At 42.7% G+C, this 27,932-nt stretch overlaps 1 protein-coding gene across 10 annotated transcripts; it reads left to right on the top strand.

Moving 5' to 3' along the window:
- LOC110509587 (divergent protein kinase domain 1B) lies at nt 1-27,519 on the top strand. Of its 10 annotated transcripts, none has more exons than XM_036967438.1 (8): nt 1-118; nt 2,326-2,460; nt 2,586-2,610; nt 18,136-18,243; nt 18,670-18,846; nt 20,555-20,781; nt 22,997-23,138; nt 26,453-27,519. In XM_036967438.1, the coding sequence occupies exons 2-8, from the start codon at nt 2,411-2,413 to the stop codon at nt 26,894-26,896; spliced, it is 1,173 nt and encodes a 390-aa protein (XP_036823333.1). In that variant the 5' UTR covers nt 1-118; nt 2,326-2,410; the 3' UTR covers nt 26,897-27,519. The 10 variants fall into 10 exon arrangements, with proteins under 10 accessions (XP_036823333.1, XP_021446242.1, XP_021446239.2 ...); XM_036967439.1 differs by lacking the exon at nt 1-118 and adding an exon at nt 422-545; XM_036967437.1 differs by lacking the exon at nt 1-118 and adding an exon at nt 433-1,106.
- The last annotated feature ends 413 nt before the right edge of the window (nt 27,520-27,932 follow it).

Consider the following 27,932-nt stretch of genomic DNA (forward strand, 5'->3'; position numbering starts at 1 on the left):
CAGGAAGTAAATGGCTGATTTATATTTAGGGTTACTAGTGGGGCGGCAGGTAGCCTAGTGGTTAGAGCATTGTGCCAGTAACCGAAAGGTTGCCAAATCGAATCCCTGAGCTGACAAGGTAAACATCTGTCGTTCTGCCCCTGAACAAGGCACTTAACCAACTGTTCCTAGGCCGGCATTGTAAATAGGAATTTGTTCTTAACTGATTTGCCTAGTTAAATACAATATAATTGTATGGTTTTGGACAAGAGCCCAGATATTTCCGTATACATTTAGTGTTGCTTATGCATCTATCAGTTTTGGGCATATTGAATTCAGTTGTGATTTAAAATGATTTTTCTCTTCTCCTCATATAAAAAAAGGGGGGGGGGGGGGCGTCTATTTATACCGGCGGTCTAAAAACTGCGAAGCAAGATGAGATTTGTAACTTCCCCTTTTAAAATAGCGCTCACATGAATCGCTACAACAGCGCTGTAACGAACGAGGTTTGGTCGGTGGAGTCGGAAGGTGTAGCATATAAGAAAGCTACTACATTTGGAAAACAGGTTATCTAACGTTATACATTATTTGTTGAAATAGAGGATCAGGACAGGATTTTTTTGCTGTCATAGTCGATGGCGCCTCGGCAGCTGAAAACGTGTGGCCAGAATGTCATTCTGCATGATCTGAACGAAATATCGCTGCACTTCGTATTTTTACCCAAGGACGGGTGAACGATTTGGATCGGTTTTTATTTTCTGCAAAAATAATGGCGTTCTTGTTAAATAGGATTATGAAACGATGTCCTCTGTCTTGCTGACTTGACTCATCGCCGTCGCTCTGGACTGTTTATGATTTTGTTTTTAATTTTGACAAAAGATCTTTGCCCCTCATGCAAATATCGCACGACAAATGCGCACAATACTGAATGCTATGGGGTTGAACGAGTGATGTCAGTTTATTGTGCTCAGACGGGAAATGCTGGTCTCAAGGATGTGACTCGACGGGAATACGGTTCAGTGATTTGCCATTCCAGCCCGAGCGCGTCCTAATCGCTCATGATGCACAGAGGTTTACGGAGACTCGTGCACCTTGTGCTGTTTTGCCCTCTGTCGAAGGGGCTGCAGGTGGGACCAGTTGGCTGCGTTGGCTGCATTTTTGTGCCTTAGGCCATCAGATAATCACCAATTTAAGAGCTCTCTCTGTATAATTAGGTAGGCCCAATAACATCATAAACCAGTGTGTGAATTTTATTTTGGCTGAACAAAGGTGAAAACAGGTTATTTGACTTGTGGACAATGAGGTGCTATTGAAATATCAATGTGGAAAGATTTGAGTGATATAGCCTCCGTTTTGGGCTGCGGTCATGGCGCAGAAACTGAATGGTGGCTTGGCAAGTTGCATGAAAATCGAGACAAGTTACTACCCCCAGAGCATATGGCTGCACATAGGCCTACTTCACTTATGTATCAAAAGTTATTGTTCATATGTCATATTCATATGACAGTCAAGCTGTTTGAGGAGTAAAAGAATGGTGCCAGGAATGGCATGGCTAGTTTCACGTTTTTAAGTACAGTGTAATGCCTTTCTTGACAGCTCTAAACTTTAACACTGTAATACTAAAAATAACAAGGTAGAACAAAAACACGATAAATAAAAATATCAAATAAGGAACATGAGAATGTAAGTAAGCATACTATATACAGGGGCAGTCAGTTTCAGTAACCTATTTAGTGTGTGTGTGTGTGTATGGGGGGGGGGGGGGGGTGTGTGTAAGGTGACGAGCCATCGGGATACATGATAAACAGAGTAGCAGCAGCGTAGAGGATGATTCTATGTGAGTGCGTGTGTGTAGAGCCATTATTAATGTATGTGCATATTATGTTGGAGTGAGTGTGTAGGGCCCTGTCAGTGTGCATAAAAACAGTGCAAAAAAAAAATAGGGTAAACTCAGTCTGTGTAGCCATTTTGTTAGCTATTTAACAGTCTTATGGCTTGGGGTAGAAAATGTTAAGGAGCCTGTCGGTGGCAGACTTGATACACAGCTTGCCTTGCGGAAGCAGAGAGAACAGTCTATGGCTTGGGTGGCTGCAGATTTCTTTGCACATGAGATGGTTCAACAACAGGGAATCTGTTAAACATAATGTGTACTTTGTTAATATCCCACTCTGGCACGGCACAACAGATAACAGTAAATACAGGTGCCAATGGCTCTGTAAGTTAGAGCATGCTGCTGGCAATAAGTTGATTCCCACGTGGGCCACATACAATGCTGACACTTCTGTAAATTGCCTTGGATAAAAGCATCTGCTGAATGACCATGGTCTCTTCCTCTCTCCCATGTAGAGTCGTCTCCCGGTGTTAAAGGTGAAGTACCTGCTGCTGGCCTGGTTGGGTATCCTGGTGGCCAGCTGGGTCCTCTACATGCAGTATGCCTCCTACTCCGAGCTCTGCCGAGGACATGTCTGCCACATGGTCATTGTAAGTATGAGTGTGCTCAAGAATGGATAGCTTACTTTCTAAATGTAATCCATTACAGTTAATAGTTACCTGTCCAAAATTGGAATCAGTAATGTAACTTTTGGATTACCTTCTGTTACTTTTAGACTACTTTCCCCGAAAGAGGCGCAGGTTAGTATCTGACAGAGCAACAAAGTTATAAAATCTGATTTGAAACCTAACCCTAACCACGCTGCTAACCCTAAAGCCTAACATAACCTTAAATTTTTACAATATTGCCAATGCAAGTAGTCTTACTCCCATCGGCTACGGAGAACGTGATCACAAAGTCGTCCGGAACAGCTGATGCTCTCATGCATGCGTGTGTTGCTTGCCTCAAGCTAAAATCATTTAGCTCGTCTGGTAGGCTCGTGTAACTGGGCAGCTCATGGCTATGCTTCCCTTTGTAGTCTATAATATTTAGCAAGCCCTGCCACACCCGAAGAGCATCGGAGCCGGTGTAGTACGATTCAATCATAGTCCTGTATTGATGCTTTTCCTGTTTGATGGTTCATCAGAGGGCATAGCGGAATTTATTATAAGCGTCTGGGTTAGAGTCCCGCTCCTTGAAAGCGGCAGCACTACTCTTTAGTACAAATGTTGCCTGTAATCCATGGCCTCTGTTTGGGGTATGTTTTTATTTATTTATTTGTATTTATTTTTTATTTAACCAGGTAGGCCAGTTGAGAACAAGTTCTCATTTACAACTGCAACCTGGCCAAGATAAAGCGCGACACAAACAACACAGAGTTACACATAAACAAATGTACAGTCAATAACACAATAAAAAAATCTATGTACAGTGTGTGCAAATGTAGAACATTAGGTAGGTAAGGCAATAAATGAGCCATAGAGGCAAAATAATTACAATTTAGCATTAACACTGTGGTGAAAGATATGCAGATGATAATGTGCAAGTAGAGATACTGGGGTGCAAAGAAGCAAGAAGATAACTAACAATCTGGGGATGAGGTAGTTGGGTGCGCTATTTACAGATTGGCTGTGTACAGGTACAGTGATCGGTAAGCTGCTCTGACAGCTGATGCTTACAGTTAGAGAGGGAGATATAAGACTCCAGCTTCATTGGCAGCAGAGAACTGGAATGAAAGGTTGGCCAAAGGAAGTGTTGGCTTTGGGGATGACCAGTGAAATATACCTGCTGGAGTGCGTGCTACGGATCGGTGTTGCTATGGTGACCAGTGAGCTGAGATAATGCGGGGCTTTACCTAGCAACGACTTATAGATGACCTGGAGCCAGTGGGTTTAGCAACAAATATGTAGCGAGGGCCAGCCAACGAGAGTGTTGGAGGCTATTTTGTAAATGACATCGCCAAAGTTAAGGATCGATAGAATACTCAGTTTTACGAGGATTGGAGATGCTTAATGTGAGTCTGGAAGGAGAGTTTACAGTCTAATCAGACACGTGGACAACTACAAATACCTACATATTCTAAGTTGGAACCGTCCAGAGTCATGTCGCTGGGTGGGTGGTTGCGGGCAACAATTGGTTGAAGAGCATGCATTTAGATTTACTCGAATGTAAAAGCAGTTGGAGGCCACGGAAGGAGTGTTGTGTGGCATTTAAGCTCATTTGGAGGTTTTGTTAAGTGTCCAAAGAAGGGCCAGAAGTATACAGAATGGTGTCATCTGCATCGAGGTGGATCAGACAATCACCAGCAGCAAGAACGACATCATTGATATATAGAGAAAAGAGTCAGCCCAAGAATTTAACCCTGTGGCACCCCCATAGAGACTGCCAGAGGTCTGGACAACAGACCCTCCAATTTGACGCCGATAAGAATGCGGTGATTGACAGAGTCGAAAGCCTTGGCCACGTCGATGAAGACGGCTGCACAGTACTGTCTTTTATCGATGGCGGTTATGATATTGTTTAGGACCTTGAGCGTGGCTGAGGTGCACCCATGACCCGCTCGGAAACCAGAGTGAATAGCAGAGAAGGTACGGTGGGATTCGAAATGGTCGGTGATCTGTTTGTTAACTTGGCTTTCAGAGATTTTAGAAAGGCAGGGCAGGATGGTTATAGGTCTATAACAGTTTAGGTCTAGAGTGTCTCCCCCTTTGAAGAGAGGGATGACCACAGCAGCTTTCCAATCTTTGGGAATCTCAGACGATATGGAAGAGGTTGAACAGGCTAGTAATAGGGATGGCAACAATTTCGGCAGATCATTTTAGAAAGGGTCCAGATTGTCTAGCCCAGCTGATTTGTAGGGATCCAGATTTTGCAGCGCTGTCTTAACATCAGCTGTCTGGATTTGGGTGGTGAGGAGGGGGGCTTGGGCAAGTTGCTGCAGGGGGTGTTGAGCTGTTGGCCGGGTAGGGGTAGCCAGGTGGAAAACATGAGCAGCTGTAGAAAAATGCTTATTGAAATGATTGATTATCGTAGATTTATCGGTGGTGACGGTGTTTCCTAGCCTCAGTGCAGTGGGCAGCTGGGAGGAGGTGCTCTTATTCTCCATGGACTTTAGTGTCCCAGAACTTTTTGGAGTTTGTGCTACAGGATGCAAATTTCTGTTTGAAAGCTAGCCTTAGCTTTCTGAACTGACTTTGTATATTGGTTCCTGACTTTCCTGAAAACTTGCATATCGTGGTGGCTATTCGATGCTAATGCAGAACGCCACAGGATCTTTTTGTGCTGGTCAAGGGCAGTCACATCTGGGGTGAACCAAGGGCTATATCTGTTCTTAGTTCTATATTTTTTTGAATGGGGAATGCTTATTTAAGATGGTGAGGACAGCACTTTTAAGAGCAACCAGGCATCCTCTACTGACGGGATGAGGTCAATGTCCTTCCAGGATACCCGGGCCAGGTCGATTAGAAATGTCTGCTCGCTGAAGTGTTTTAGGGAGCGTTTGACAGTGATGGGGGTGGCCGTTTGACCATGGACCCATTACGGACGCAGGCAGGCAGTGATCGTTGAGATCCTGGTTGAAGACAGCAGAGGTGTATTTAGAGGTCAAGTTGGTTAGGATTACATCTAAGAGGGTGCCCATGGTTACGGATTTAGGGTTGTACCTGGTAGGTTCCTTGATAATTTGTGAGATTGGGGGCTTCTATCTTAGATTGTAGGACAGCTGGGGTGTTAAGCATGTCCCAGTTTAGGTCACCTAACAGTACGAACTCTGAAGATTGATGGTGGGTGATCAATTCACATATGCTGTCCAGGGCACAGCCGGGGGCTGAGCGGGTTCTATAACAAGCGGTAACGGTGAGAGACTTGTTTCTGGAAAGGTGGATTTTTAACAGTAGAAGCTCAAAATGTTTGGGCACAGACCGGGATAGTATGACAGAACTCTGCAGGCTATCTCTTCAGTAGATTGCAACTCCGCCCCCTTTAGCAGTTCTATCTTGTCAGAAAATGTTGTAGTTGGGGATGGAAATTTCAGGATTTTTGGTGGCCTTCCTAAGCCAGGATTCAGACACAAGGACATCAGGGTAGGCGGAGTGTGCTAAAGCAGTGAAAAAAAACTAACTTAGGGAGGAGTCTTCTGATGTTAACATGCATGAATCCAAGGCTTTTACGGTTACAGAAGTTTAAAAAAAAATGAGAGCGCCTGGGAAATGGTGCTGGGGGCTGCAGGGCCTGGGTTAACCTCTACATCACTTGAGGAGGAGTAGGATAAGGGTACGGCTAAAGGCTATAAGAACTGGTCGTCTTGTGCGTTCGGAACAGAGAGTAAAATGAGACTATTTCTAGGCGTGGAAGAATAGATTCAAGGCATAATGTACAGACAAGGGTATGGTAGGATGTGACTACAGTGGAGGTAAACCTTGGCATTGAGTGACGATGAGAGGTTTTGTCTCTTGAGGCACCAGTTAAGCCAGGTGAGGTCACTGCATGTGTGGGGGGTGGGACAAAAGATTTATCTCAGGCAAATAAGACAATCACTAACCAAAACAGCAATAGACAAGGCATATTGACATTAGGAAGAGGCATGTGTAGCCGAGTGATCATAGGGTCTAGTGAGTAGCAATGGGTGAGTCAGGGAGCCGATTCGGTAGTCGCTACTACGCTAGGCGAGCTGGAGACACAGCGATTCAGACAGCTAGCGGGCTGGGGATAGCAGATCGGCCTTTGGTGACGTCGCAACGGAAGAGCCTGTTGAAACCACCTCGGACGATTACGTTGACAGACCAGTCGTGATGGATCGTGTGGCTCCGTTTCGGCAGTGAAGGGTCCAGGCCAATTTGCAAAAGAGTTATTGTAGCCCAATAATTAGCTTGTGGACCTCTTCAGCAAGCTGGAGATAGGCCTAGCTCGAGGCTAGCTCAAGGCTAATTGGTGCTTCAGGACAAATATGTTAGCGAGGAGTAGCCACTCGGATTGCAGCTAGCTAGCTGCGATGGTCCGGTGTAGGTTCAGAGCTTGCGATAGGAATCCGGAGATGTGGTAGAGAAAAAGGAGTCCAATATACTCTGGGTTGATATCGCGCTGTGCAGACTGGGATCCCTACGGGATCGCCTTGCCATAGCAGGTTTAACTTCGGGATCGGTGTCCCTTCCACAGGACAGTTGAGCTAACGTTAATGCAATTAGCATGAGGTTGTGAGTAACAAGAACATTTCCCAGGAAATGGACATATCTGATGTTGGCAGAAATCTTAAATTCTTGTTAATCTAACTGCACTGTCCAATCTACAGTAGATATTACAATGAAATAATAAAATGCTACTGTTTGAGGAGAGTGCATCATTTTGAACATTAAATTATTAATAAATATATTAGGCACATTTGGGCAGTCCTGATGCAACATTTTGAACAGAAATGCAATGATTCATTGGATCAGTCTAAAACTTTGCACACACTGCTGCCATCTAGTGGACAACATCTAAATTGCACCTGGGCTGGAATAATACATTATGGCCTTTCTCTTGCATTTCAAAGATGATGGTACAAAAGAACGATAGTTTTTTCTTTGTATCATCTTTTACCAGATCTATTCTGTTATATTCTCCTACATTCCTTTCACATTTCCACAAGGTTCAACATGTTTCCTTTCAAATGGTACGAAGAATATGCATATCCTTGCTTCAGGCCCTGAGCTACAGGCAGTTAGATTTGGGTATGTAATTTTAGGCAAAAAAACATGTTTTTAAAGGGGCGTATCCTTATGGACGCAAACAGCACAAAACAAGAAAAAAAACAGAGTTTTTATTTTTCCAACTACAAGCAATGAGCCCAATCAGTCCTCAATGACAAATACAAATAACTACAAAAGATAAGGCTAATTAGGCATTGGTTTTGGGGTTATGCGCAGATAAAACAATTTAGCTAATCTATATTTCCAAGCCCTGCTCTTAAAGATCAAGTTGTATTAAATTAATTGGAATGACTGGAAATCTGACAGTTTAAACATTTGAATGTAAAAATATTTTCTAACGGTATTACTATCTGTAGTAGAAAGCAATGGGTTAAAGACACTGAAACGTTAGCTTTCTTACATGGCACATACTTTACATGGAACATATTGCACTTTTACTTCTCCAACACTTTGTTTTTGCATTATTTAAACCAAATTGAACGTTTCATTATTTACTTGAGGCTAAATTGATTTTATTGATGTATTATATTAAAATAAGTGTTCATTCAGTATTGTTGTAATTGTCATTATTACAAATAAATAGAAATCGGCCGATTAATCGGTATCGGCCTTTATGGTTTTCCAATAAATCGGTATCGGCGTTGAAAAATCATAATCGGTCGACCTCTACTTCTAATGCATCTTAAGCAGGTTGACAAGTCTTGTCCTTGAGAGACAGTGCAATTGAGCAATTTCCTTGTAAGGACCCAACAGCGAGTGTGTAGTCTGCCTCTACCATCAGTCCTATTAGCCAACGTACAATCATTGGATAACAAAATAGACGAACTACGATCATGAATATCCTACCAACGGGACATTAAACTGTAATATATTATGTTTCACCAAGTCGTGGCTGAACGACGACGTGAGTAACATACAGCTGGCGGGGTTTATGCTGCATCGGAAAGACAGAACAGCGTTCTCCGGGAAGACAAGGGGTGGTGGACTGTATTTGGAAACAGCTGTTGCACGAAATCTAATTGTAAGGAAGTCTCGTGGTTTTCCTCACCTGAGGTAGACTATCTCATGATAAGCTGTAGACCACACCAGTTACCAAGATAGTTCATTTATATTTTTGTAGTTCATTTATATTTTTCGTAGCTATCTATTTACCACCACAAACCGATGCTGGCACGAACACCGCACTCAATGAGCTGTAAACGGCCATAAGCAAACAGGAAAATGCTCATCCAAAGGCTGTGCTCCTAGTGGCCGTGGACTTTAATGCAGGGAATCTTAAATCCGTTTTACCTCATTTCTACCAGCATGTTAAATGTGCATCCACCTTTACTCCCCACACAGATACACGTACAAAGCTCTCCCTCGCCAATCATTTGGCAAATCTGATCATAATTATATCCTCCTGATTCCTGCTTACAAGCAAAAAAGGAAGCAGGAAGCACCAGTGACTCAGTCAATAAAGTGGTCAGATGACGCAGATGCTAAGTTACAGGACTGTTTCGCTATCACAAACTGAAATATGTTCTAGGATTCTTCCGATGGCATTGAGGAGTACACCATATCTGTCACTGGCTTCATCAAGAAGTGCATCGATGACATCATCCCCACAGTGATTGTACATAGTGCAGAGTTCCAAGATGGCGTAGCAGTCGGACGTGTGTTTTTTCTAGCCGTCCTTTCCCTTTGTAAATATTGTTTTCCTCGTTTTTTTCTGTATATACACTGCTCCAAAAAATAAAGGGAACACTTAAATGATAAACGGTTTCCGTAATTAATACACCCCTGGTTGCCAAAACAATGATTTGGTAGGCAGCTTGAACTTCTTCAATTCAATCGTCATTTGTAAAGTACACATACATTTGTCAACAGCCATCCACAACAACCCCAGTCCATAAGGCACTATGTAGCCTAGATATCAATAATAATTTACATCAGTAAGCTGTAGGCTACGTACCATTGCTGTTGTCCTTACTTCCAAGCAGTTATTCACTTTGGATGCCGACAGCAGTCGCAACATTGAAAGACATAGCTTGGACCTGTAGCCTACAAAAGCATATTCCTGTTATTTTCCCGCAAACCATGAATGGCATTTGGTGTGTCATCATAGTGGTCTCTGATTTGTGGTCAGACTCGCTCAGGAAGAACAAACTTAAATTTGTGCCTTTTTTCAATGTCATTGACAAAACCGAAAGATGTCAAATAATTTTTGCTCAAACATCCTTTCTGAATTTAAAAGTAAACATCACATTTTTTAAGTATATAATATTGTAATCTGATTACAATATTTTAGCTGGTAACTGATTAGTTTTCTTGTAATCCGTTACTCCCCAACACTGTCCACACACACACACACACACCCCTTTGATTATTCACAGGTGCATCCACCCTTTATATGGCGACGGAAACTGTCAGATGGAAAGCATTAAAGAGGAAAAGGGAATCTGTATTGTATGTGTCAGTAGCTGCTGAGGGAAAGATGGTTCCTTTTATAATATTGTAGCAAATGGGGACCAGTTAAAAGTAATTAACAGAATGCCTGACGAGTAATTAACACTGGATGAGAAATCAGTGATGTAACAGAGTGACTGTGTCTGAAATGGCATCCTATTCCCTCGGGTCAAATGTTGTGCACTAAATAGGGATTAGGATGCCATTTCAGAGGTAGCCTGTATCTCTGGCTCGTCTGATAGCCCGGCCACAAGAGAAGTGTGACTCCTCTAGCTTCATTGTTCCCTCTGATAATCAGTGATGAGAAATAACCAAATATTACAGTGCCTTCAGAAAGTATTCATACCCCTTGATTTATTCCACATTTTGTTTTTACAGCCTGAATTCAAATTGGATTAAATCAACAACAAAAAATCACACATCTACACACAATACCCCACAATGACAAAGTAAAAACATGTTTAGATATGTTTGAAAATGTATTTGAAATGAAATACAGAAATATTTACATAAGTATTCACACCCCTGAGTCAATACTTTGTAGAAGCACCTTTGACAGTGATTACAGCTGTGAGTCTTTCTGGGTAAGAGCTTTTCACACCTGGATTGTGCAACATTTGCCTGTTTATTATTTTCAAAATTCTTCAAGCTCTGTCAAATTGTGTGTTGATAATTTCTAGACAACCATTTTCAGGTCGCCATAGATTTTTCAAGAAAATTGAAGTCAAAACTGTAACTAGGCCACTCGGGAACATTCACTGTCTTCTTGGTAAGCAACTCCAGTGTATTTTTGGCCTTGTGCTTTAGGTTATTGTCCTGCTGAAAGGGGAATTCATTCTGAACCAGGTTTGCCTGTGCTTAGCCTGTGTTAAAAAAAAATTATTGTGGAAAAACTCCCCAGTCTTTAACGATTACAAGTATACTCGTAGCATGATGCAGCCACCACTATGCTTGAAAATATCAAGAGTGGTACTCAGTAATGTATTGGATTTACCCCAAACATAACACTTTGTATTCAGGACAAAAAGTAAAATGCTTTGCCACATTTTTTTGTTGTATTACTTTAGTGCCTTGTTGCAAACATGATCCATGTTTTGGAATATTTTTATTCTGTACATGCTTCCTTTTCATTCTGCCAATTAGGTTAGTATTGTGGAGTACCAACAAGGTTGTTGATCCATTCTCAGTTTTCTCCTATCACAGCCATTAATTAAACTTGAACTGTTTTAAAGTCACCATGGGCCTCATCGTGAAATCCCTAAGTGGTTTCCTTCCACTCCGGCAACTGAGTTTGGAAGGACGCCTGTATTGTGGTAGTGACTGGGTGTATTGATACGCCATCCATTAATTACTTCACTATGCTCCAATGGATATTCAATGTCTGCTATTTTATTTTATTTTACCTATCTACCAAGAGGTGCCCTTTTGTATGAGGCATTGGAAAACCTCCCTGGTCTTTCTGGTTGAATCAGATAATTACAGATAATTGTATGTGTGGGGTACAGAGATGAGAGAGTTGTTCAAAAATCATGTTAAACACTTATTGCACACAGTGAGTCCATGCAACATATGTCATTTTTAAGCAAATAATGACTTATTTAGGCCATAACAAAGGGGTTGAATACTTATTGACTCAAGACATTTCAGCATTTAATTTTTCATATAAAAAAAATCTTTGGTTAACATAATTCCACCTTGTTATATGGGGTATTGTGTCGGCCAGTGACCCCCAAAAAATCACTCTGTAATACAACGAATTATGGAAAGTCAAGGGGTGTGAATTCTTTCTGAAGGCTCTCAGAAGTGGTTGGGAGTGCTTGTGTTTGTTGCTCAGCTGTCAGCGCACACATATTGAAGTAGTAAAGGATCATGAGAGAAAAAGAGACTAAGTGTGAAGATTAATGGACAGCCTGAGGGTGGTCCTGTTTTGGTTTCTCTATCTTTGTATTGTGATGAATACAGCAGCACTGTTGTGCCCAATTCTTCTTTGTGCCGCGAGAGGAAGGCCGGCTCTCTCGGGACATACAAGACATTGAAAACCGCGTCTGAGAGAAGAAACAAGGAGAGATGAGAGGAAGGGAAGGAGGATTGTTCTGCCTCAAAGCACAAAAAAGATTTCGACCCCCACCATCTCAGATTGTGCTGAGTTTGTTTCTGTAGTTAGAAACATTGACATTAGTATTCTGACTGCAACAACATAGTGTTAGAATACAATGTAATTTGATCTCTGCGAAATAAATCTAATTGCACCCAAATTGGCCATTTTAATTTATAAGGTTAATATAATCTTCAATAAATATAGTACCTGACATCCGATTTGGAACATAATTCTTCCTATCAATGAGTAAGACATGCGGAATCCAATAAAATGCTCAAAAGCCAACCACGGACCCTCCATACCCCACTCTAATCCCACCCCAAATGATATTAGATCGAAGTTTACACAAGGGAACGTTACACAAAGTAGTGTGGTGCAGTGGCAAGGAGTATTTCTTCTTCATCCTTTGTAATGTATTCCCTGTGAATATGTAGTTTTTTCACTGTTCAGAGAAATTAGCCATTGAAGTCACATGCATTATTTACCATATATTAGTGTGGAAGTACTAGGTTTTGCTCACTATATGCCGCTGTTTCTGCTTTTGCCACGTCCTTTTATAATTTTGCTGGTCTCTTGTGTTTTATTAAATGGACACCTCTACCCAACATTGAGCAGAAAACCAATAGCTTTTTCTCATGATGAAAATAAGTTGGGGTCATCCTCATTCAAGCCAGTCCTCCGTGAAAGCAAATCAGTTAGTTAGACCATCCCTGGTGAACAAGCAAACCACAGCAGTTGTAAGTACATTTACATTTGAATCATTAAGCAGATGCTCTTATGTAGAGCGACTTACTGGAGCAATTAGGGTTTAAGTGCCTTTCTCACCTGGGTACTATATTTGTTGAATATTATGTGAATCCTATAAATGAAAAGGGCCAGTTTGGGTGTGATCAATAAGCTTAATTTTCCAGCTATCAAATACTGTCTTGTACATAAAACATCCTCCGCGAATATGGCAAGCGGGCATTTTTTTAAATAAGGAAAAATAAGCATACGGTCTTCATAAAAGCACAATTTTCCACCAAAATGCTAGAGTGGCTAATGGTACTTCCGGATGTTCAACCAATCCGGTTGCAGCAGTCTTATTGTTTACCCCTGGCTCAACCCCGTGTGCAACATCGGGAAGTAGCATTAGCCACTTTAGCATGGTGGTGGATTTCTATTTTTTTATTAAGACAGTACACATGTTTTTTTGTTCGGTGGCTTGCCAATAAAGCTAGTTAAGGAGGAAATTGACACCCTTGCAGCCTGAATGCAAGATGTTTTATGCACGAGCCTGTCACCAGGGGACACATGTATAGCTGGCTGCATACATTCCGGTTAGATGCAGATGACAAACGACGTAGAAGGAATAATAGCGCCATCGTCCGGCAGGTTGGGCTACTTGACTTGAATGATGCAAATGATGCAATTCATATTCCACTTTCAAAAAATATAACATGACAATTTGGGAGGTGTTTCATGTTTTACATATGGGAAGTCTCAATCTGACAAACAAGTGCACGCTTCTCCCATTTTATTTTGTGTGAAATTGCGCAAACTCAAAAATAACACAGTGCTGGGATTCCATTTTGTTCTGGAGCCGGCAGATTTGCTGGCTCGGTCTGAGTTGTTATTGGAGGGTCTAATTATCCCCTACACCCTCCCTAATTTTGACTCCCCTAGCTTTGTGGACACTTGTGCATATGGCGGAGGCGAGGGCCGAGGATAAGGGGGTAATTTGGGATTCAGTGTGTGTGTGTAAGAGTGTTGGCAATCTTGTGCGTACTCACAGTGTAATCTGCACATTACTGCGACATTAAGGACAACTACAGTAGCTGGGCCTGCCTAAATACCCCCCCCCCCCCTCCAAAAAAGGAAGATAAAGGACTTTTTTTAAAGTATTCGTTTAATTGGTTTGCTCGCAGTCCAAAGTGTGCAAAATGAAGTCAAATTACCATAGCAACCACCATACAGTGGAGGAGGTCACAGCCTATGGTCTTTAGTCTTTCTTTTTGTTTGGTATGATTCATGCTGTTTGGGTGGATCTCCTTTTACTGGAGCTAGCTCTTAGAACAGTGGAGTTAGCTCCAGGCTGGCAGGGTGCCTGGATGTTTCCCAAACAAGAATATCTCACACCCCACAGCTATGTTATGCTGTGGTTAGGGTTGCAAAGGGTCAGAAAGGTTCCGGTAAATTTCTGGACATTTTCCATGGGAAGTTTTAAGCCTGGGAATTTGGGGAATTTTTCTTAAATCATCCAAAAAGTTAGCGTATAACTGTGAACCTTTTTTTGTGAGATACACAAGGCAATTCTAGGTCTTGTGGCATATTTTGGTTAAACTATCCCCAATTCAATGGAATTGCAACCCTCTGCATGCACAGTGCATTCTTCCATCATATGTACAGCTGATTCTCAAGATCTTGCACACTAATGAGATGCTATTGAACCCACACTACTACACTGTTTGTTTTTTGTTAACTAGTAAATAGTAGCCTACAGCAAAGTGTGTTTTAAATCATTTCTAACATGTTAACAATTTCTGCAAGTTAGTTTTTGCTTCCATGTGGGTTTTAACTTGCTTGAGCCTGCTAACTGAGTGTTAGTTCACCTGTTTCCATACATGTTTCATTTTAAAACATTTCTTACAAATGAGTTTTTAATCTAACTATTTATCTGTACATGGAATTGTATTTCTTTTTTTTTCTTCTAATCTTTACAGGAAAATGTCACAGGAACTATCGGATGTGTGGAGATATTTTACTGCAGCTAATGTAGAAGGAAAAGCTGTGTACATTTGCAAATACTGTGCCAAATCATATGTGAAGAATGCAACAAAGATGCAGAATCATCTGGCCATGTGCATAAAATTCCCTCACAGCTCACAACAAGCAGTCTGATAAGTCCTTCTACCTCTATTATGAGGTGAAAATGATTAATCAGACACCTTATCGATGGCAACAGCTCATGGTCCTCCTGGAATCAGAATTTGTTTTGACTCAATGGAGGAACGTAGTCAGAAATGCTGATGAATGTCTTGCTCGAGCTGTGTATGCAACTGGTTAACCTCTGCTCACAGGCAATGTATATTGGAAGAGATTTCTGAATGTTCTTCACCCAGCATACACCCCTCCAACCAGACATGACATTTATCTACTCATTTGCTGGATGCAAAGTTCAACAGAGTTCAAGGTAAGGTCAAGCAAATCATAGAGAAAGCAGACTGTACTGCAATCATCTCTGATGGGTGGTCGAAATGTTCGTGGGCAAGGAATAATTAACTACATCATCTCCACCCTCAACCAGTATTCTACAAGAGCACAGACACAAGGGACAGACACACTGGTCTACATTGCAGATGAGCTGAAGGCAGTCATCAATGACCTTGAACCACAGAAGGTATTTGCACTGGTGACAGACAATGCTGTGAACATGAAGGCTGCTTGGTCTAAAGTGGAGGAGTCCTACCCTCACATCACATGCATTGAATCTGCTGCTCAAGGACATCATGGTACTGAAAACAATAGATACACTCTACAAGAGAGCCAAGGATATGGTTAGGTATGTGAAGGGTCATCAAGTTATACCAGCAATCTACCTCACCAAGCAAAGTGAGAAGAATAAGAGCACCACATTGAAGCTGCCCAGCAACACCCATTGGGGTGGTGTTGTCATCATGTTTGACAGTATCCTGGAGGGAAGGAGTCTCTCCAAGATATGGCTAGATCACAGTCTGCCGATATGGACAGCCCCATCAAGAGGATCCTCCTGATGCAATTTGGGAGAGAGTGGTTAGCAGCCTGAAACTCCTGAAACCTGTAGCCATTGCATGGATTGATGGAGACAATGCCATCCTGTCTGATGTTCAGACTCTGTTTGTAGATGAAAGAGAAGAAATCCGTACTGCCCTGCCCACTTCACTGTTGCTCCAAGCAGAGGAAACTGCAGTTCTGAAATGCATCAAAAAGCATGAAGACTTCTGCCTGAAGCCCATGTATGCCGCAGTGTACATGTTGGACCCCAAGTAAGTGGGAAAAAAATTGCTTGTTTAAAAATGTAAAAGACAAATTAAATGGAAAAGTGGTGCGTGCATATGTATTCACCCCCTTTGCTATGAAGCCCCTAAATAAGATCTGGTGCAACCAATTATCTTCAGAAGTCACAATTAATTAGATTGCACACAAGTGGACTTTAAGTGTCACATGATCTGTCACATGATCTGTGTCTATATACACTTGTTCTGAAAGGCACCAGAGTCTGCAACATCACTAAGCAAGAGCCACCACCAAGCAAATGGCACTATGAAGACCAAGGAGCTCTCCAAACAGGTCAGGGACAAAGTTGTGGAGAAGTACAGATCTGGGTTGGGTTATAAAAAAAATATATGGCACCACAACAAACCTGCCAAGAGGGCTGCCCACCAAAACTCACGGACCAGTCAAGGAGGGCATTACTCAGAGTCAACAAAGAGACCAAAGATAACCCTGAAGGATCTGCAAAGCTCCACAGTGGAGATCGGAGTATCTGTCCACAGGACCACTTTAAGCCGTACACTCCACAGAGCTGGGCTTTACAGAAGAGTGGCCAGAAAAAAAAGAAGCAAACCTGTTTGTTGTTCGCCTGTGGGAGACTCCTCAAACAAATGGAAGAATGTACTCTGGTCAGATGAGACTCGAATTGAGCTTTTTGGCCATCAAGGAAAACGCTATGTCTGGTGCAAACCCAACACTTCTCATCACCCTGAGACGATCATCCGTGAAGCATAGTGGTGGCAGCATCATGCTGTGGGGATGTTTTTCATCAGCAAGGACATGGAAACGGGTCATAATTGAAGGAATGATGGATGAAGCTAAATACAGGGAAATTCTTGAGGGAAATATGTTTGTCTTTCATAGATTTGAGACTGGGACGGAGGTTCACCTTCTAGCAGGACAATGACCCTAAGCATACTGATGAAGCAACCCTCGAGTGCTTTAAGGGGAAACATTTTAAATGTCTTGGAATGGCCTAGTCAAAGGTCAGACCTCAATCCAATTGAGCATCTGTGGTATGACTTAAAGATTGCTGTACATCAGCGGAACCCAACCAACTTGAAGTTGAGCTTTTTTTGTCTTATTCATTCTAAAAAATATGTTGCATGTTGGGTAAATCAAATGATACAAACCCCCCCCCAAAATCAATTTTAATTCCAGGGTGTAAGGCAACAAAATAGGAAAAATGCCAAGGGTGGTGGATACTTTTGCAAGCCACTGTACATGGTCACTGTGGGGACAACATCGTCGATGCACTTATTAATGAAGCCGGTAACTGATGTGAACTCCTCAATGCCATCGGATTAATCCCTGAACATATTCCAGTCCTGTAGCTCAGCGTCCACTTCATTGGACCACTTGCGTATTGAGCGCGTCACTGGAGGATAGAGTTATGGCCCTCTGTATGGGTCTCTGTCTGTGGAGTAAAGGTGATCTACAGTTTTTATCCCTTTTTAGTTGCACAGGTGACATGCTGGTAAAATGAGGTAAAACAGATTTCAGTTTCCCTTCATTAAAATCACCGGGCGCTAGGCGCGCCGCCTCTGGATGAGCATTTTCTTGTTTGCTTATGGCCCTATACAGCTCATTGAGTGTGGTCTTAGTGTCAGCATCGGTTTGTGGTGGTAAATGGACAGCTGCAAAAAATACAGATGAACAGCCTTGGTAAATAGTAAATAGACATGGTATCAAGAACAAGAAGAAATGAGCTGAAACGAGCCACTTACGATTCCCCCAGTTGTCATTCTTGCTAGCAATCAGGCCATTCAGAATCACAAAAGCACACTGGCTTCTGCCCCATGGAAGCACAGCTAACCCATCCATAACTCACTAGAACAGAGAATCTCACGGGGTGAAAATAAAAAAATCCTAACTTTACATCCATGTGGGAATCTTGAAATTCCCAATTGACATCTACAGTATACATGATTTGCATGCGGTTGGGATTTGGGCCATAGTACATATGAGCACGAGATTGTAGGATCCTTGGGTCCTCTTCCTGATGATAAATGTATTTCTGGTTTCATGTCTGTCTGTGACAGTGTGACCACTACAGAAGCGGCATTGTCTCAGGGTCGTCCTGCAAGGCCCTATGTGAGGAAAGGACTCTGACCCTGCAGCGATGTATGTCCACCTCCTCCACACACCAGGTAGGTAACACACACACATCAGGTAATATGCACACACAGCCCTACCAGCTGCCAACCACACCTCACAAGGTACAACCACCTTACACCGGCTAATCTTGCTCGCCAGACTTGACAGCTGATGTAAAGGTAGCTGGAGTATATTTCAGTAAACATACACATGCACGCATACCACTTGACAAAACCACACACACTACCTACTCTACCTAATGACTGTCTATCTGGGGCGGCAGGTAGCCTAGTGGTTAGCGCGTTGGACTTGTAACCGATCGAATCCCCAAGCTGACAGGGTAAAAATCTCGTTCTGCCCCTGAACAAGGCAGTTAACCCCTAGGCTGTAATTGAAAATAAGAATTTGTTCATTAACTGACTTGCCTGGTTAAATAAAGATTACATTTAAAAATGAAGAAAAAAAATCTGTGTTTGTAGGTGTACAGTGGTGTGTGGAAGGAGAGGCCTGTGGTCATTAAGTGTGGTCTGGAGGAGCCTCTGAAGGGAGACGGTGCTCCTGACTCTGTACTGAGACAGGAAATGACCCTGTTTGACAAGCCCACCCGCGGGACTTCCATGGACGAGTTCAGAGAGATGCTGCACAGCTTTCTGAAGGTCTGGCTGCTCATTTCCCTTCATTTCCCTTCATCTCAGTCCTCACAGTTTGATTAGATATAACTTTCCACAACAGAACTGGTGTTTTTTGGTCAGGCAGTACAGGAAGTATTACAGACAGGCACATTTCAATACAATACTATCACACAAAATAATGCTACTTGTAGTATTATGAGGAATTTTACAGATTTTAAAAATGTACTGTAACTTACGCATTGCTATAATAGAAAAGTGAGGTGAGGACCATAATTGGAAATTAGTTTGACCTTGTGGCGGAGGGAAATTAGGGCATGTTGATACAGTATATTGAGTCGGAAACTAACATAACATGGTAACTGATAATCACTGTGACGCTGAGTCTCTCTGAGGGACGGTTCCTCTGTAGACAGGCTTCATGTAGCTGGTGCTGGAAATGAACAAAGGCAGGGCAGAGTGACCTTGTTACTAGTGTGTGTGCTGTCAGAATACTGCTGGCTCCCCAGAGAGAGAGATGGGAAAAGAAAGATGGAGGAGGGGTTAGTGTGCGATGGAAGGAGGCAGTAGACGTAGAGGGAGAATCTCAATTGCATACTCGTGTCCTCTCTTCTCACCTCATTCTCAAACCCCATTGGAGGAGAATGTCAGAGGATAGGGACCTCTGGCTTTCTCGTCCAATGGGTTTTGAGAAGGAGGCGAGGAAAGAGGACACGAGGAGTATGCAATTGATATTCTCCCATGGAGTGTGCGTGATGGAAGGAGGTGGTAGGGGGATGTGAGAGAGCAAGAAGCTAGGGGTTAAAGTCCTGTGTCAAATATAGCACAAGACAAGGTGCTGAAATAGCAGTCATTTTCAGCACAATGGCTCCACCCAACTGTAGTGAGATCGAATCATATTTGTGTCACCCCCTGCCAATTATCTAATGGAAGTCACATGAAAGAAATCCAGCACATTTCAATCATGCCACAGTCTTGTTTTTATTATAGTGTGTATGACTTAATGAACTAAAAAGTGACGTGTTTAGTTTCTCTCTTTACATAGCATTATATACAATGAGTGTATAAACATTAGGAACACCTGCTCTTTCTATGACAGACTGGCCAGGTGAAAGCTCTGATCCCTTTATTGATGTCACTTGTTTAATCCACTTCAGTCAGTGTAGATGAAGGGGAGGAGACAGGCTCAATGATTTTTAAGCCTTGAGACAGTTGAGACAAGGATTGTATATGTGTCATTCAGAGAGTGAATGGGAAAGACAAAATATTTAAGTGCCTTAGAACGGGGTATGGTAGTAGGTGCCAGGCGCACCGTTTTGTGTTAAGAACTGCAATGCTGCCGGGTTTTTCACACTAAAAAGTTTCCCGTGTGTATCAAGAATGGTTCACCACCCAAAAGATATCCAGCCAACTTGACACAACTGTGGGAAGCATTGGAGTCAACATGGGCCAGCATCCTTGTGGAACGCTTTCGACACCTTGTCGAGTCCATGCCCCGATGAATTGAGGCTGTTCTGAGGGCAAAACGGGGTACAACTTAATATTAGGAAGGTGTTTGTAATTTTTGTACATTCAGTGTATATTTAAACTTGTTTTCTAGTCTTAACTGGCTGATACTTACCCCGCTTGCGTAGTTGACGGAAAGTATAACATTAGCTATGCAAGGTTTGAAATTTTACTGTCACCTGTAAACATTTACTCACTTCATATTTTCTTCTCTCCATCCTCCCTGCAGTCTAACCTAGGGGAGCAGCCCTCTCTCACCACCTTGGTAGGGCGTGTCATCACCCTGGCTGACGTCAACAAGGACGGCAAGGTGTCCCTGGCCGAGGCCAAGTCTGTGTGGGCTCTCCTCCAGATTAACGAGTTCTTGCTGATGGTGGCTCTGCAGGAGAAGGAGCATACCCCTAAACTGTTGGGCTTCTGCGGGGACCTGTACGTTACTGAGCGCGTGAGCCACAGGTGAGGACCACTTTGGAATCAGAATGCTTTATTACAATGCAACAAATATTGTTCCGGTTTTCTCTTGGCTTTGTGACCAACAAGTCAGTCCAATGTTATGTTTTAATTTATGCTTTCAAGTGATATCCTCTGGGATCAAGTGCATGTCTTGTTTATGTAGACCCATTTCCCGGCCGCATCATCAAAAAATTGCACTCGCCGTTTCGAATCAGAAAGGGTTTAGTTTACATTCATGGGAGTGGATACAGAATCCTCTGACTTCAAATGCAGCTCGCACAAGTTAACAAACACGTAATCAGACGGTCATCTGATGGTTATTGTCTACATACATCACCGATGTCATCGGAGGATGGATTACTGAGCAAATTAGCAAGGTGCAATATCACAAATAGAGCTAGATAAAGCCTGAGGAATAATATACCCGTTGAACATAGCCATCAGACTTGCGTGTTTTCATGGTCATCACTAACTCACTGCTAAGTTTATCAAGGTCCCGACATCAGTTAGCTACCTTGCTAGAGCTTTGGTGTAAGGATGTGCATGCATCCCTCCAACTTGACATTTGCTTGTAAACGAAAAACAAATGATAGTCCCACTAAGTGCAAACCAGATGGGATGCCGCATCGCTGCAGAATGCTGTGGTAGCCATGCTGGTTAAGTGTGCTTTGAATTCTAAATAAGTGTCACCAGCAAAGCACCCCCACAACATCACACCACCTCCCCAATGCTTCACGGTGGGAACCACACAAATAAAATCAGATGTTATTGTTCACATACACATGGTTAGCAGATGTTATTGTTCACATACACATGGTTAGCAGATGTTATTGGTCACATACACATGGTTAGCAGATGTTATTGGTCACATACACATGGTTAGCAGATGTTATTGTTCACATACACATGGTTAGCAGATGTTATTGGTCACATACACATGGATAGCAGATGTTATTGGTCACATACACATGGTTAGCAGATGTCACATACACATGGTTAGCAGATGTTATTGGTCACATACACATGGTTAGCAGATGTTATTGCTCACATACACATGGTTAGCAGATGTTATTGTTCACATACACATGGTTAGCAGATGTTATTGTTCACATACACATGGTTAGCAGATGTTATTGCGAGTGTAGCAGAGATCATCCGTTCACCAACTCTGCGTCTCACAGAGACACGGCGGTTGGAACCAAAAATCTCAAATTTGGACTCATCAGACCAAAGGACAGATTTCCACCTGTCTAATGTCCATTGCTTGTGTTTCTTGGCCCAAGCAAGTCTCTTCTTATTATTGGTGTCCTTTAGTAGTGGTTTCTTTGCAGAAATTTGACCGTGAAGGCCTGATTTCACGCAGTCTCCCCTGAAGAGTTGATGTTGATGTGTCTTTTACTTGAACTCTATGAAGCATTTGGGCTGCAATCTGAGGTGCAGTTAATTGCTGATTTCTGAGGCTGGTAACTCTAATGAACTTATCCTCAGCAGCAGAGGTAACACTGGGTCTTCCTTTCCTGTAGCGGTCCTCATGAGAGCCACTTTCATCATAGCGCTTGATGGTTTTTGCAACTGCACTTGAGGAAACCTTCAAAGTTCTTGAAATGTTCCGTATTGACTGACCTTCATGTCTTAAAGTAATGGACTGTTGTTTATCTTTGCTTATTTGAGCTGTTCTTGCCATAATATGGACTTGGTATTTTACCAAATAGGGCTATCTTCTGTATACCACCCGGTAGGTAGCCTAGTAGTTTGAGCGTTGGGCCAGCAACCGAAAGGTTGTTGGATCGAATCCCGAGCTGACAAGGTAAAAATCCGTTGTGCCCCTGAACAAGGCAGTTAACCCCCTGTTCCTAGGCTGTCATTGTAAATATGTTATCTTATTTCAAGTGCATTTCAGGTGACTACCTCATGAAACTGTTTGAGATAATTCGAAAAGTGTGCAAGGCCGTCAGTCCAAGGGTGGCTACTTTGAAGTTTCTCAAATATAAAATATATTTTGATTTAACACTTATTTGGGGGGGTTACCACATGATTCCATATGTGTTATTTCATAGTTTTGATGTCTTCAGTATTCTACAATTATGAAAATGGTAAAAATAAAGAAAAACCCTTGAATGAGTAGGTGTGTCCAAACTTTTGACTGGTAGTGTGTCTGTGTGTGTGTGTGTGTGTCAATTATTTATTTTTTTTACCCAAAATAACATTCAATTCACAGCTCCCTCTACAGGCTGGAGGTCCCCAGCTACCTGCAAGCGTTAGTCCCGGAGGCCCTAAGCTCCAGCATGAACCAGTGGCTGGCCCCGGCGTGGCCCCGGAGGGCCCGCATCACCATCGGCCTGCTGGAGTTCATAGAAGAGGTAAAGATAAGATACTGACCGTGTCTGAATGCCCATATACTGTATTACATACCATGTACTCAACGTTGCATACTATTTAGCACGTACCATTTAGTAAAAGGTATGCCACGGCTGAATAAAGAGCATGATCATTACACAGGTGCACCTTGTGCTAGGGACAATTAAAAGGCCACTCTAAAATGTGAAGTTGTGTCACAACACAATGCCATAAATGTCTCAAGTTTTGAAGGAGTGTGCACTTGGCATGCTGACTGCAGGAATGTCCACCAGAGCTGTTGCTAGAGAATTGATTGTTCATTTCTCTACCATAATCCGCCTCCGTCGTTTTAGAAAATGTGGCAGTACGTCCAACCAGCCTCACAACCGCAGACAACGTGTATGGTGTCATGTGGGCGAGCGATTTGCTGATGTGAACATTATGAACAGAGTGACCCTTGGTAACGGTGGGGTTACAGTATGGGCAGGCATAAGTTACGGACATCTAACACAATTGCATTTTATCAATGGCAATTTGAATGCACAGAGATAAAGTGACGAGCCCTATTGTCGTGCCATTCATCCGCTGCCATCATGTTTCAGCCTGATAAAATCATGGCCCCATGTCGCATAGAAAATGGCAGTTCTTCCATGGCCTGCATACTCACCAGACATGTCACTCATTGAGCACGTTTGGGATGCTCTGGATCGACGTGTACGACAGCGTGTTCCAGTTCCTGACAATATCCAGCAACTTCGCACAGCCATTGGAGTGGAGTGGGACAACATTCCACAGGCCTCAAACAACAGCCTGATGAACTCAATGCTAAGGAGATGTCGCGCTGCATGAGGCAAATGGCGGTCACACCAGATACTGACTGGTTTTCTGATCCGCGCCCCTACTTTTTTTTGTTTTTAAGATATCTGTGATCAATGGCCCGTTGTGTCAAGTCACTCTGGTTCACACTGACCGTGTGCAATGCCATAAGAATCATATTAAGCTTTAGCCCCCATCCAAACTCTGACCATTTTACTCGCCCTAGCAGAGCTGGTTAGGCTATTTTCATGTCATCCAAAGCGTTGGTGGCTAACTGTGCTCCTGGCAACAATTGAATTACGCTTTTTTTTGCCAACATTTACTGACACCAGCGATAGTCTTCGTAAATTCATCATTTTTTCTGCGCTCTGGCACACTGACGAGAGTGCTCTGAAATAGTTGTTGCAGTGACATTTTATTGAAATTGATACTTGCATGGAGTCTTTTGTTTTACTACCCGATACATTTCATAAAAAGCCTCTTTAAGACATGATTACCTACACATACTGACCAGCTCAAAAAGAAGTGTGCTATAATGGCAGACCAATCCAAACTCCTCTCTCAGCATGTCCAGCCCACTCATTATCTCAGCCAATCATGGTTAGCGGGAAGGTTGCTCACTTTTTCTGTGGCTTAATTTGACAATTGTATTTACAGATGGCATACAAGTGACCCTCTACTTTCCTGAAACGGGTCACATATCTGTAATCCATAGATTAGGGCCTAATGAACTTATTTAAATTGACATTTCCTTATATGACTAAGTAAGTAAAGTCTTTGAAATTGTTGCATGCTGCGTTTTTATATTTTTGTTCAGTATAAGTAGCCTACAAAGCAAAAACAATCCATATGTTCAAATCAAAAGGCCTGATTAACATGACATCAATAAGGAAGCCACATCCTGAGTGCCCAGTGCCAACACATTCAGAAATCAAAAGATGGTTTAGTGTTTAGTTTAAAAGCTATGACAAAGGCCAAGAAACACTTAAATGAGAGGACAGAATCCACTATGGATGAAACATTTTTAAAGACTTTTCAAAGATGTTGCCTAGGATGCAATACTCATGATGATTTTTTAAAGCAGAACAAAAACGACTTCACTTACATTTGAACACCACCGTAGAAGCTTCCCAATTAAGTAGCCTAGTTTTGTTGTTTGGCTACTTGAAGAGAATCAGCGCCAATAATTCACAGTCCACCTCTTCCAATGCATCATAAACTCAGCAAAAAAGAGCCGTTCTCTCACTGTCAACTGCGTTTATTTTCAGCAAACTTAACATGTGTAAATATTTGTAGGAACATAAGATTGAACAACTGAGACAAACTGAACAAGTTCCACAGACATGTGACTAACAGAAATGTAATAATGTGTCCCTGAACAAGGGGGGGGTAACAGTCAATGCAACTGGTGGCCACACCAGATACTAAGTACTGCAGTGCTCCTCCTCATGGACTGCACCAGATTTGCCAGTTCTTGATGTGAGATGTTACCCCACTCTTCCACCAAGGCACCTGCAAGTTCCCGGACATTTCTGGGAGGAATGGCCCTAGCCCTCACCCTCCGATCCAACAGGTCCCAGACATGCTCAATGGGATTGAGATCTGGGCTCATCGCTGGCCATGGCAGAACACTGACATTCCGGTCTTGCAGGGAATCACGCACAGAACGAGCAGTATGGCTGGTGGCATTGTCATGCCGGAGGGTCATGTCAGGATGAGCCTGCAGGAAGGGTACCACATGAGGGAGGAGGATGTCTTCCCTGTAACGCACAGCGTTGAGATTGCATGCAATGACAACAAGCTCAGTACGATGATGCTGTGACACACCACCCCAGACAGTCAGTAGAAAGGCCTCTTTAGTGTCCTAAGTTGTCATAACTGTGACCTTATTTGCCTACCTTCCGTAAGCTGTTAATGTCTTAACGACTTTTCCACAGGTGCATGTTCATTGTTTATGGTTCATCGAACAAGCAAGGGAAGTGTTTAAACCCTTTCCAATGAAGATCTGTGAAGTTATTTGGATTTTTACAAATTATCTTTGAAAGACAGGGTCCTGAATGAGACGTTTCTTGTTTTGCTGAGTTTATTTTACCAGATGAAGAGCCGAAATGAGTATACATCCGGGCATTTAAACCATACTCCATTTTCAAAAATTCACATACTATGAAGCTTTCTATTTTCGCATACTGGTATTGCGCAATTGCGTTGTTTCCCGTTATTCGATTATTTCAGTAGCGCATCCCCATATCTTATTGATCAACTGTTGTCATAGCCGAAATCAGTATGACATCTGGCAAGTATACTCGATTTTCACATACTCAAACGGTCTACTATTTAGAATAGGTATTCGGATGCGACCACTCTATTATCCCCATGACATTTTGTTTTGCAGCTGTGTGCATGCATAAAACATAGACAAAGGACAGACAATTACAGGGACCAAATACAATCATTGGGATTAGAAAAAGGTCAGTTAATGTGTGATTCATAGTTAACTAATTACATACCACATTATCAACAGGTGTTCCACGGGGCATATGGCAGCTTCCTGATGTGTGATGCCAGCCCGCGCCATGTGGGCTACAACTTCAAGTACGACTGCAAGATGGCCGACCTGCGCAGTGTGGCGTCTGAGACGGCAGTCCGGGAGTTCCTGCGGGGGCGTCACTGCGAGACCAACGCTGACTGCACCTTCGGGAGTGACTGCACGGCCACCTGCGATCGGTTGGTGAAGCAGTGTAACACGGAAGTGGTCCAGCCCAACCTGGCCAAGGTGTGTGTGCTGCTACAAGACTACCTGCTGTTCGGGGCGCCCCAGGACCTCCGTACAGACCTGGAGAAGCAGCTCAGCACCTGTGTGACGCTCAGCAGCCTGGCCAGCCAGATGGAGGTGCACCACTCACTGGTCCTCAACAACCTCAAGACCCTGCTGTGGAAGACCATCTCCAACACACAGTACTCCTGAGGACCACAGAGATACTAGGATCCTGGCTCAGACCTGGGTCATATTCATTAGAGAACTTGACTCGGGTAGACCTAACATTAATTTGTGGATGTCCATCTATTTCATGTTACAAATTTCAATTTGAGTCCAATGTTAGCTAGGTGGCAGTTATGCTAAGTAGTTGGACATTAGCATTATACGCACAGCCAGCCACCTTGTTTTTGCCTGGCATGTCCTGGATTTGTTTACTGTTACATCTAGTCAGGTACACTGTGCTCCTGAGTGGCGCAGCATCTGTGCTGGAGGGGAGGGTCACTAGGCAACCTGGTTGGAGTCCCATAGGACAGTGCACAATTGGCCTGTGTCAGCTGTCATTGTACATAAGTCAAATTCTTAATGTTGATAGTGTGCTCTGATGAATACAACCCTCAAGTTCCCCCAATAGAACTTCAACCAGGGCAAAACTACAGGACCTGACGATAAGGGAAGCATGTCCATACTCTAGAGGTACTTGTACTTAGAGCCATGCTGAAAACTTAAATTGGAAGGTTGATGTATGCTCTGGGCCTTGCGATGGTAATTTTAAACTACTCTACTTTTAAGAGAAGTCGTACTGAATAAACTAGTGCCATGAAAAGATCTGATGTAACTGTGAGTTTTTTTTTTAATACATTTCCTGTCCGTAATGATCCACTCAGACAGCTAGGGGCATAAAAGATTTCTCATGGGAAGATCCCATAACCAATCTGGAACAAGTAGACTGCACTCCAAACAATGGCCAATATACAGCCACTTATGGGGAACTTTGAAAGCCATCCTGTTTAGATTTGCCAATTACACCAATCCATTTAGCCTCTAATGAAACATGTTCAATTTACTGTAAAAAAAAGCTAACGTTTAAGTTCCTTGCTCAGAACATGAGAAAGCTGGTGGTTCTTTTAACATGAGTCTTCAATATTCCCAGGTAAGAAGTTTTAGGTTGAGGTTATAGGACTCTCTCTTATAGGCACTTTGTCAGTGTAACAGCATAGCTTCCTGGGCTCGAACCAGGAACACA

The sequence above is a fragment of the Oncorhynchus mykiss genome, chromosome Y, assembly GCF_013265735.2.
Source record: "Oncorhynchus mykiss isolate Arlee chromosome Y, USDA_OmykA_1.1, whole genome shotgun sequence".
In the NCBI taxonomy this organism is placed as follows: Eukaryota; Metazoa; Chordata; class Actinopteri; order Salmoniformes; family Salmonidae; genus Oncorhynchus; species Oncorhynchus mykiss.

Bases quoted from the DNA above. Each gene is read 5' to 3' on its own strand.
- LOC110509587 (XM_021590564.2), top strand. From the start codon at position 453: ATGAATCGCTACAACAGCGCTGTAACGAACGAGGTTTGGTCGGTGGAG. The intron at 2,461-18,135 runs GTAAGTATGAGT...TGTCTGTGACAG, and splicing joins ATGTCTGCCACATGGTCATT to TGTGACCACTACAGAAGCGG. The intron at 23,139-26,452 runs GTAAAGATAAGA...CATTATCAACAG, and splicing joins TGCTGGAGTTCATAGAAGAG to GTGTTCCACGGGGCATATGG.